Consider the following 12,552-nt stretch of genomic DNA (forward strand, 5'->3'; position numbering starts at 1 on the left):
CCGTACTCCCTCGGGGTCGAAAATATCCATCACTCGGAGACTCCTCCACCAATCCCATCTCGTGGTACTTGTTCGGGCCAGATCGGGTCGGTCGAGACGGTGGGCAGCGAGTTTAAAGATGTCGGGGTACGATGCCCTATTGTCGGTTCCGTGTTGTTTGTCCCGGGTAAGGATAGTCCTGGGGACTGCCGTTCCTCCTCGAAGAAGTGTTTTAATTGTTTATAAATAAATTTTTTAATACTACAATTTTTGTTTTCAAGTCAATTTAATTCAATTGATTTATCCTCTCCATTTTCAGTTTACGATCATTGTTCCGAAAATCTATTGTTTCCTTGAAAAATTGCCTTCCGTCGCACCCTGGAGCGAAGCGGGGTTCTGCTCGCTGGCTTCGCCACGTTGCAGTTCCCGCGCTTGCCTCACATTGATCACTGTTTTATGTTAATAACTCGTAAACAAAGCCATGAATTGCATTTTCGCAAAGAAAGAAGTTACTTGAAATGATCGCAGGTACCTCCCATTTCCGGGTGTTAATATAATTATGGAACACCCTATAGATAATTCGAGATATTGATTTGTAACACAGTTGGTAACAAACCCTGTATATTGAATTCCATTTGGACAAATATATGGATTATACATTATATCAATTATAACATGCTATAATTTTAGAAATTGAACTTCCAATGTATATGTTAACATAATAGCACAGCATATTGTGAAGTCACAAAATGGCCGCCACTGAGTATTCTGCAAAAAATATTACAAATTACTCCAGAATAACCTAAAAACTGACATTATGGGACGTTTTGATTTATGACGGAATGACGGAAATTAAGATACGATTATTCGTGCCTTGCGGCTCATATTTATAGTTGCCAACAATTAACAACTATAAAAAAGAGCCACGAAGCTTGAAGAATCGTATCTCTTCTTCCTAAATTGTCCATTTTTGCTTACAAGCTCAAGGATTTGAGAGAATTTCTTGTATTTGAAAATGGTTCCTCTTAAAGAAAATATATCCTTGTTAACAACATTATCCATCAATGTGTTAAGTACATTTATTTTATATCCATGCATATATAAGATAGTAGATCAGAATTAATAAATTGTTTCTGTATGGACAACACGTTTATGCAATACATACTCATTAATAACAGAAATAAAAAATTATTCAACTTTTAATATTTTTAACATTACTCCTCCCTTGAGTGTCAACAAGAACGATCCGTTTTGAGACTTGAACGGAATCGTCGTCTTCTCGCAGACTTCGACCTTGTGATTACGGAGAATGTAAATAAGTCCAACCTTGCTCTGGAAAGTTGCGAAACCAATTCCTAAAAATATTTCACAAAATGTTCGCACTGTTTTTACGCTCATCGTATTATGATCTATTTCGAACACAATAACAGTTTTCAAAAAATTTGAAAATATTAAAAAATATTAAATCACATATTATAACACTGTGTGTACCATTGATTGTCACTAGACTTACCTATACAATTTCTGGGTCCATAACCAAAAGCCAAGAAGCTCATAGGATGCCTGGTTGAAATACCATTATTGGTAAACCGTTCAGGATCAAATACCTCAGGTTTTGTGTAAATATCGGGATCGTTATGGATTCCATATACTGGTATCCATACCCTCGTGTCTTTAGGGATTGTGATTTTCGTGCCCTTAAAAGTGTAGTTTGCACTAACCCGTCTCATTATTATTGGTACTATCGAATACTTCCTTAGCGTCTCTGTATAAAAGTATATAATTTATTAAAAATTACAGAAGCTCAGAAAAACTCTTTCTTAAATTCAATCATAAATTAACATGATCGCGAAAACTATACCCCTAATTGCTAATTTCATCCAAATTGTATTTAAAAATAAATAGACGGTAATTATGACGTTTACGGAAGGCAACTCGAATGGTCTCCGCCTTGAAACATATTTTTCTTATATGTTTTTCACGTTCCCCTATAGCTTGTTACCGTCACTCCAGACCTAATACAAACTTAATCCGTGACCACGCCAGACTATTTACCTTAATTCCGTCCGATACTCCTCCGCTCCTACACTTCTCCGCCTCAAAAATCATGATTGTTTGAAATATGATTTTATATCGTTATAGTTAGTACAGTTTATACATAACGAGGTACGTATCTTTTGTGTATATGTGCTAATGTGTGCAAGAATGTGAGACCGACATGAGTTTTGGTCAAATAAACGGACGGGATCTTTTAATTTAGAAAACCGATTATGTTTCCATACTCCGTAACAATGTTGATCGCGTATATTAAAAGCGAAGTCTTTTGATAATTCTGTGTTTCACTTTTGCACAGAGGATTATATCGTGTTCTGTTTATTATATAACTACTCTATAGTGAGGAAAATACATGCCTCGAAACACTGCGTCCAGATATTTCAATTCCTTGACTTGTTCGTATGTTAAACTTTCACCTTCTCCAGCGTTTTCTCCTAAATTTTCTCGAATCTCCTTACGTAATTTATCCTGTATGTCCTGGTGTAATGCTAGTTCATAAAGTACCTGTCCTATCGTTGACGATGATGTTTCAAATCCTGCTAAGAAGAAGCTGAACGCCTGAGAAGCCAGGAACGAGTCCGTCAATTCTGCAATGTGGTACAATCAATAAATTAGTCATTCACTATATACAGCAGTAGACAGAAGATTCAGATGATAAGAAAAAAAATTGGGGGGAAATGCATTGTATTTTCAAATCATCTCCTAAACAACCTCCCACGTATCGCAATCCATCGGAAGATGTACGATTAAACTTCGATTGGTCCTAAAATAAATCAAAATGTCCCAAAATGTCAGTTTTGGGTCATGGTATAATCATGTCTGCATGATTAGAGCACAGCAACTAAATCATACACTTATTTTTTATTTAAATTAACATCTCAAATTCGTTGTAATAGTGTTATTTGATGAATTCGATTGATTTCGATAACTAGAAAAACGTTAAAATACAATTCAAATGCTTAGAGAAATATGGAAGAAATTAAAGAAAATGCTTTATTCAATAAAAAGCTTGCGAGAGGTTAATTATAGGGCACAATAACTGGTACATCAACTTAGACAACTAGTAGATAACATGTTATGCACTGATTAAAACAACTTACCAATATTTTCCAACTGACTCGGATTCCTCTTCAGCTCCAGAAGCATATTGAGGAAGTCGGGTCTGACCACATTATTTTCTTCTCTGTAATTAATTGTGTCCATAACCACCTTCGTAAAGAAATCAGCCTCCTTTGTCGACCGCATTAAATAACCTAGTCGCGTGTATATGGCCGGGAAGAATTGCCTTATCGTATGTGTAACAGCGAATTTGAAAGACGGAGCGAACATTTCTCTGCCCATTCGACGAAATTCGCTATCCTCGTCCACGATGGCGTTCATGTCGATTCCAAAGGCACAGGTACCGATCACATCGGTTGTATATTTCGCTGCAATTTCTCGACAATCCACAGGCCCTTCCTTTTCTGTTACGGTGTCCAAGTATTTCTCCAAGTATTCTGCACATTTTACCACCAGAGGGAACATTTCTTTAAGTTTACCAGCCGTGAATACTAGCGAGAGTCTTGCTCTCAGTGGACGCCATATTTCAGGCTCCAAATGAAAGAGATGCTCTTGCAAACGATCCACCTGCAAATACGTTATTCTCGGTTTAATTTTCAATCCCATAAATAATTTTTAAAACAGTAGTAATTGTTGTATATAATAAACAGAAAGAACTGTTTATAATTTTCGATTATTCGAGCCTTGCATTTTTCCCTCGTTTTTATAGGTGTTGACAAATCGGTAACTATAAAAACGAGCCGCAAGGCTCGAATAATCGTTTCTCCGCTTCCCAAATTGTCAATTGTTGTGTGCACTCTGAGCGTCAATTAGGAAGAATTTACTGCAGTTCTCTGGCATGCCTGAAGACGACGTAGTAAGTAAACTTAAAAAGAAAAAAGAATGACTGTAATGCTTTTTTTTTAATTTTGCTATTATTTGGAATGACAATAAAAATAAAAAAATTAACATTTTCTAACTTTTTTATCTGAGCCTATAACGAAAATTTAAAAAACGTATTTTCTAGATCTCGGTATGTTATATTCAAGCTGAAGATTTCATCGAAATCAGTTAATGCAAAGTCAAGTTACAAATGTTAAAAGATTTTAAAAACTGCAGATTTCTCACACCTACTTGTCGGAAGTTCCAAAAATCGAATCAGATTATCGAATCATTCTTTAATTGTTTACTCGGTCATCCCGGAATTACGACGAATCCGCAAACTGAAATCGTAAGCCATTCGTTATAATACGATTCCGTGTCGTAATCTGTATCGCAAATCACAATCGTGATCGTGTTCGCAGTGGTGTTCGTAATCGTAATGGTTGAACATATTCTTGATCGTGTTCGTAAATCGTTCGCGTCGACGTAACATGGCGGGTAATATAGGGTATGTCTCGTAACATGACGACATCAAATATCTCATAAAATATTTGTTGTACGAAAAAATGTTTCAGGTAGAAGTTGCATGGCGTCTAGGATAACATATAGTAGACAAATATAGACACTTTCTCAGTGGAGAAATCGTCACCGTGATATTTAGTTCAAGAAAAACAAGAATTTATCTAATGTCCAATGAACAAATTACAAAGTATTTAGAAGATAAAAGAATTTGTGTTTGGCCAACCCATGTTTGCTTTAAAATTCGAAAAATAGATTTTCATTAAATTCTCCGTTACTGTTCATAAATTGCGCCACATATTTCTGCAACCTTAAAAGCTCTAAAATGCAACAACATTTTAGATGTTTCAATTTGTCAAAATGTACGACATATTTTTCGACAGTAATTTTTCGTTTCTGATGTTGGTGACGCGTTAGATATTACATTCCAAGTGTCACGTTAATTTTCTGCTGTTCCACTGTGCATATAGATATCAACCTACGCAAGCAAACATATCTTCAAACATTGTTTATCTTCTTCGATACAGTATTCTATTAACAACACGCTATTTGAATAATAGATTATACGTTCAAAAAGCAGATACTTATGTAATACAAGGCCAACTTAATAGTTGTTCCAATGCGAAAAATTCTTCAATAGATGTTGTGCCATTTTCTACATATTACTAAGTTATCTGATACTGTGACGTTGCCAAACTGGTAGCATCCCCCCATTTATTGCGTAAGGGCTAGGACCGAAACGCCCGCAGGCTGCGTCTCTGCAAACTTCAGTGGGAACGAGCGCTCTTACTAGAACGTCTTTAGAAAAGCATATGTAACCATACTGACTTCATTGAGTGCAACACGAAATTACAGGACCGTACCTTGGGTCGAGGAGGCACAAGAGAGAGAAACCCTTATTCCCCATCAGCGAGGAAGCCACGAACAAGAATGCCGTATCGACCTGAGAATCCGCCCGAAGCTCTCCTCGAGGTGGAACGACCGGGACTATCCTCACCCAGGACAAACAACACGGAGATGATGATAGGAGACTTCATACCCCAACGTGACATCTTTAAACTCGCCGGGTCACCGTCTCGTCTGGTCCGGTCTTGCCCGAAGAGATATCACGAAACCGCAATGGTGGAGGAGCTGCCGTGCGACAGATATTTCCGATCCCGAGGGAGTACAACATCGGATCAAAATCGATAGGGACCTGGAGGCTGCGCCATATGGGCAGGTCCTGGTTACCGCAGGGTGATCGGCATCCACGCCGACGACCATTGCGGGAATCAGTACGCTCGAATATCGCGTCGTGGCCAGGCTTCGGGGCTGAGTACGTTGTATTTTGCGTCCGAGAGCGATTTGTTATCGTCCCGCAGGTTGTCACGTCAACTGGAATATCGGGGTTCGATCTAGGGAATAATATTGCATTCTAAGAGGACCGATTCATCGTGCTCAGGTCGATTCCGATTAGTAGAAAATCGTCGAAGTGGTAAGCCGACCAACCTGGAATTTCTCGCGCGCTGTTGGTTGTAAGATCCACGGGATCACATTAAAGGAATTAATGATCTGTCCACAACTGCACACGGCTGTCTGGATGTTATGCGAGGCCCTTTCTCATCGCGGGAATTTCCTAGCAATCGTCCCGTCGAATTCTGAACATCGCGATCTATTCAGGCACAACGTCGGCCTTCTGGGACATTGCGTTTTTCGCGTTGCTGTAGGAATAATTTCAAGTGACATCGACGGCAATGCCCGATGCCCGAAGGGTAGAATAATGGCATAAACCTTGCGCAGGCTTGCACGACTTTTGTCCCGCGCACGACCGCGTGCGGCTCGACTTTTGCCTTCGCAAGACCCAGAGCCGGACGATTCACGCTCTTCGTAAAACGAGCACGGGAAAAATTCGGCATGACAGTACATACATCGCTAGAAAATACTTATACATCTAGTATGTAGTAACAAATTTACTACAGCAGTTTCACATTTAATGAAGTGTTTCATTTAGACGTACTGGCATTCTTCAAACGGTCAAATAATAGAACTGAATTTAAAAATTAATTGTTGTAATGAAGCTTCCTCTTTTTCAGTCATATAATTGATTGAAACGTCAAGCAGTAATATTTACTCATAAATACCTTAGGAAACATGATTAATCCTCGAGATGCGAACAAAGGGAAGTCCTTGATGAGGACATCTTTGACTAGATCGAGATCATTAACAACCAAAATTGGTGCACTGCCTCCGTAGATTCCGAACACTGGCTCGTTTTTGTACTCGTCGTACATTTTCTTTATAACATCGCTCATGGACGATTGTCCCAACGCAATCGATTGAAGATTTCCGAATATTATCGAAGGCCGTGGTCCGGCAATGCCAAGCTTTTTCCAACAGTTGAAGGATGAAGTGAGATAGTAGTAAAGTGCTAGCAGCAACACCAGGGCCCCGCATAATATTTGTAAATAGTTCACCATGGTGGCTCAATTATCTAAAACAAGACAAAAGTTAGAATCGATTATTAAAGTTTTCATTATCACATAAGTAATGATGAGTATTACACCAAACTGGAACAACTCATTTCAAAATATAAGAACAGAGGACACAGATTTTATTACAGCAATTACTTCTGCAACTCCTTGTAAACTCTAACAAACTTTGGCTTATATATTATAACGAAATAGTTGTCTATAGTAAAAAATTGTATTTCAAGTTTGATAGAAAATCACTCATGTATCATTCGCATGACAACAAAGTGTTAATACAGTGATTTTTTTCCGATTGTCGCCGTGTCCGAATTGTAAGTATTCAGTCCTAGAATTGAAGTCGTTGTTCTTCGAGCCTCGCGGCTCGCCTTTATAGTTGCCGACACCTTTTGAGAGAGAGGGAGGGGGAGGGAGAGAGAGAGAGAGAGAGAGAGAGAGAAGGAGAGAGAGAAGGGGGAGAGAGGGGGAGAGAGAGGGAAAGAGAGGGAAAGAGAGGGAGAGAGAGGGAGAGAAAGAGAGAGAGAAAGAGAGAGAGAGAGAGAGAGAACAAAATTTGATGCAACAAAACTACCTGAAGAGGCAATGGCAAGCATATCGGGGTACATTAATACATTATTTCTAATTTTCTATACATGAAATTTTTTTTAACATATTGGTGAAATTCTTTCATTTCATTTGCATTTATTAATAATAAATAATAGCAGGATGTAAATTAGTGAAGGTTAAAATTGTTCATTTCTTCGTTTGTTCTTCTACAATTGTTCGTTCTTCAGATACTCTGACAATTTTTGTATGATGTGTTATACATTGCGACGTCGCGCCTTTTCCGCACGTTATAATACGGGGACAAATAGGATCCGAGATTCTAAGGCTCTTAGAACGAGCCACGCACGACCATATGAACGCGGTCCAATCCGGCATAAGATGCGATTTCCAGAAATCCGACGCAGAGCACGATACGATATGCAGGCTCCAGACATCGAGAAAATGCCTCGGAAAACGCAAATATTTACACGCGAGATGGAATAGACACGACCAGGATCTAGAGGTATGGATACGAGAATAATGGAGCTGTATAGCAGAGCGGATCTTGTGGATGAAAGATTGGAGAATAGGCTTTAAATCAATCTTTAATCGGGTCAGAATTTTACAAAACAGGCGGCCACGTCGTTGCACCACTTGGGCGGCGCTCTTTATACAATTCATTTTTGCGAGAGATGTTCGCTCACGGCGCAAAGCTGTAGGAATTCTCGACATTGCGGCGGTGCGGTAGTAAGGTACTTTAACAGCAATCATTACAACGTTTCGTGGTTGACGACGTCATCATCGTCGTCGACGTCAGACGATAGGTCGCAAAACGCAGATGATCGGCATAGTAACAATGGGCCTGTCGAGCTCGTTATCGAAGCAAAATATCGTGTTTAGCATGCGATTATGCAAAACGCTTGATAGCATGATAGCGGTCGATGGCTCAATCGCCAACGTGACAAGAATTCCCGAGATCTTCGAAACTTATCAGAATTACACCGTTTGCGAAACGGACCGGAATCTTTGAACTGATCTACAACAAAAATCTACAAAATTGGTGGTGACTAATCTTCTTGCCGCGTAGGAACAGAACTGTAGAACGAGATGAGGAGACCTGCGCGTAGGGTTCTTATAGTAGAATTTGCGTAGAATTTGCTGGTTAGCTCAATGAAACTAGTTGTAGATGCAATTTAGTATAAATAAAAAAAAATAAATTACTCGCACATTCCACACACAAAATCCCTATTTGCAGAAGACTGGCACGATGACCGACAGTGTTTCATTTTCCTACGAGCGAATTTTAACTGTTTCCCATCGAACGCGAACATTGTCAACCATCGTGCCAATATTCTGCAGTTCGTCCCGTCAACGCGATACGTGTTCTTAACGATGAGAACTTCGAACGCGTCGCTTTAAAAAATCGGCTCTTTTCAGGGCCATGCATATTAACCCAGGAAAGTTCGTCCGTAAATATTGTTGATAAGAGATCAGTGTTTAGTGATAATGCAATGAAAATGAACGATGGAATAGCCTGCCCTGAGCAATTCATCATACATTGTACGAGGTCAATGCACTATCCTCCTGCACACATTTCCGTGCTTGAAGTGGATTTACAACTAAATGGGCGAGTTTCTTATTGATAATATTCTTCATATTGCTGTAACAAACAAATCCCTTACGTTCTTTAACACGATTATTATTTATTAAATTAGCTTTGCGAATCATTCGTCGAACTCTGTTCGGACACGGAATTATTTAAATTAAAATATCATTTACGTACTTTGTTAATCTTCACTGTACACCTTGCTTAAAATTTTTATGTGGTACACACGAGGTGTCATGTACACCAGAAAATTAAACCGGCTGTCACGGTTAAATTACTTATTATTTCGGGTTCGAAAAATTAGTAAATATTCTTCAGACATTCTGAATTAAGGATGAATAGCGTTTTTCTTAAAATTATCACTGTTACGTAGTAAAAAAGATTCGGAAGTTCACGCTCTGTGACTTGCTCATTGATTCAAACGCGGCTCGAGGCCTCCCTCCTTCCGTCACGCTCCGCGATCGAAGCATGTTGCACTCGATCGATCGACCACTTTGTAATTCCCGCGTTCGCCTCTCATTGGTCTCTGTTTTTCGTTAATAACTCGTAAACAATGCCGCGGATTGCATTTTCGCAAAGGAAGAAGTTACTTCAAATGACCTCAGCTACCCCCAATTTTGGGTTATTAAAATAATTGTGGAACACCCTTCCGCTGAAAGAGGAAGGGTATATATTTCTTCCATTTCAAAAGGGAGCTGCCAAATTGTCTATCTTACATTAAATGAACATAATATTTTTTGTTTTTTTCTTCATTTTGTGTTATACATACATTTATATTTTTAATGAAAGTTAAATTGCTTATATAGAATTTTAAAAAATGTTTGTTTTTAATAAGTTTTCGGTACGTAATCCCCCTTTTTGTACTGACTGTGGGTCTCATATAACATGATTGCACACAACTCCCTATTTCCTAGGAACCTATCTACCCTGTTATAAGAGGGTTACCTGTATTTCATACAAAATTGGAATCTTTAACGCTCAGACAATTTTTAATTGGATTACTAAAGAAGTAAACAATTTGAAATGCATTTATGGGTGGCTGAAAAGACGGAGGAAAATAAAAGGACAGTGTTTCATCCTGGTCCAGCTAGAGGACTCATCAGTAATGCTTGCCTCGCCTTAGATGTGGGGATATCGCTGGTGGCGAGCGCTGAGGTAGACGCCACACATTTTAACCTAAATTTCAGTTAATAATATAACGATGAACAAAAAATTATCCTTAATGTATCGTTAATTGGGACCCTTGCACTATTAGCTTTTATTATATTTTTTAACCTATTCGTACAAAATTTGACGGATTTTGACAGCTACGTTGTAGCACGCTTGGTAATAACTACAAAATAATATAAAATAAATGTTATTTAAAATTTGGGATAGGATAGTAATTTTTCGTCTTTCAACGCATATATGCATACCTGTGAATTGCAAAACATTATACCAGAATACATTTAAGAGCACAAAAGTACTTAACAATATTATAAGTAAAGTAGCAACAAAATTATTTAACACGTTCCGTGCCGAGCTTTTTTTACTCGAATCTTCACACTTTGATATTTTACTAAAACTTGATGTATTACGTGCAATTATTAATTCTCGTACACATAACAACGTAACAAAAACTTATCAACGCCCATTCTTGCGGTGGAAATTGATTCTTCGGTTCTAAATTTCTTGTAAACAATTTGTTCAGTTCACTAAGTAAACATGCAAGCGTGTACCATCGATGGTACACGTGGCACGGAACGTGTTAAACTTTGATACGATTTTTTAAGAGAACATATAATTAGTAATCCATGCTTTCATTTACAGAGTTGGTCGTCAACAACCACCATGACGAGAACGCAGAATCAATGTTTACAATGACATTGCAATGATTACATTGAAGATATTATCACATTCGTAGAAAATAATGTCTGTAAGTTTGCAATGAAAAAACCGATACTGATATTTTTGAAACTGATATAAAAGTACTAAAATTTTAAATTTTACAAGTAGATATCAGGATTTGCTGATTAATTGTAAGACCTTGTCACTGTAAGACACGAGACTGCTTCTATCCCGATGCGTGTGTGATGCATACCAACCGATCATGTAATTCAATGGAAGCATTCAGACGGCGATACAGTACCACGATACTTTATCTCGTGTTAAACGCTGTATCGCATACGCGTATGGTGACGCACGCACGTTTCCTCATGTGAAATGGCTCCGAGGGTACAATGAATATAGTCATTGCAGTTATAATTATATGGATATCATCCAAAATAGTCTCTTGAGGTGTGGTGGCAACCTCCAAACCCGCCAGTAGATGGTTCTTCTTTCCCGCAAGTGACTGATCCGCCTCAATTTGTAAACTTTGTCCGTCCTTCCAACATCGCAACGTCTAAAGCAGGGCCCGCTAGGGAAGCCTTATTGATGAGCCTTCTAGTGGGTCCCACACGAAACGCTCTCCTCTGCTTTTTCCCCCAAAACCTCCGTCATTTCAGAGCCTCCAAAGAGGTTTGACCAGCCTCCAAAAGCTGGTTCCAATTCAAATGGATCAGCCTTTGCATTGTTTCCGATTATTTAACACTTGAACGACGGCCCTTTTCGACCAAAATGTAACTGAGTATGCTTCGGATCATTTATAAATTTATTTAGCAATTTTTTCGACATACGTGTTAAGGTATTTTTTCTGCACACATTAGTTCCCCTATTGACTTTATTTATTAGTTCCCCTATTTACGAAAACTTTAACGAACACATTCGATGTATGGTAAAAATTACAATATTCCTCTCGAGACCCTTGGCACGTTTAAGGGGGTCTGATCACTTTGAAATTTTGAATAAATCGAATTCATTTCTTTTTGTCTGAAATAGTAATTTGAAATATTAAAAATAAATTGCAAAAGGTTCCAATCTTTGAAACAAATTATTTTTAGAAATAAAAAGCCTGTAGCCGATTCGTATACCTGCGTGTCGTAGCGTTAAACGTATGATAAATTACGTTCGGATATTTAAAGCGCGTGTTTCTCGAAACTGTGTTCTTAAAAGCGGTATGCAAGATATCTCGAGATCTAATCAACCGATTACTTTGGAATATCGTAGTTACTTGTACCATAATGTATGCTAGGGATTGACGACCGATTTCTTTTTAACTTCCGCTTCGGAAAATGTAAACAAAAAACGTACAAACTTTTTGTACAAATACGACAGATCAAATACAAACAGCTGCCATTTGGACAAAAATCCTGTTTAAAAAAGGATTTCTGAGCGATGCTGTTGGAGGGTCCATTTATACTCACCGACGAGCCGAGCATGAGCCGAGTGGATTGATAGTGTAAAATTTCGTTATACATACTGGTATGAGTTTGCATGTTCAGAAGAAAATAATAAAACACTATCAATCCGCTGGATTCGTCGGTGAATATAAATGGTCCTTAAAACCTAAATAAACAGCATTTAAAACAAAATTAACACTACTTTCTTATAGTTCGGCACATG

At 38.3% G+C, this 12,552-nt stretch overlaps 1 protein-coding gene across 1 annotated transcript; it reads right to left on the reverse strand.

The window, feature by feature from the left end:
- Positions 1–1,040: 1,040 nt before the first annotated feature.
- LOC117220629 (putative cytochrome P450 6a14) lies at positions 1,041–7,277 on the reverse strand. The gene is made up of 6 exons (XM_033470802.2): positions 7,014–7,277; positions 6,594–6,943; positions 3,135–3,660; positions 2,391–2,621; positions 1,493–1,744; positions 1,041–1,334 (listed from the first exon to the last, which is right to left on the reverse strand). Exons 2-6 carry the CDS (start codon positions 6,927–6,929, stop codon positions 1,168–1,170), a joined length of 1,512 nt encoding a protein of 503 aa, XP_033326693.2. The 5' UTR covers positions 6,930–6,943; positions 7,014–7,277; the 3' UTR covers positions 1,041–1,167.
- Between the last annotated feature and the right edge of the window lie 5,275 nt (positions 7,278–12,552).

This window comes from Megalopta genalis, chromosome 2, assembly GCF_051020955.1.
Source record: "Megalopta genalis isolate 19385.01 chromosome 2, iyMegGena1_principal, whole genome shotgun sequence".
NCBI classification, from domain to species: Eukaryota; Metazoa; Arthropoda; class Insecta; order Hymenoptera; family Halictidae; genus Megalopta; species Megalopta genalis.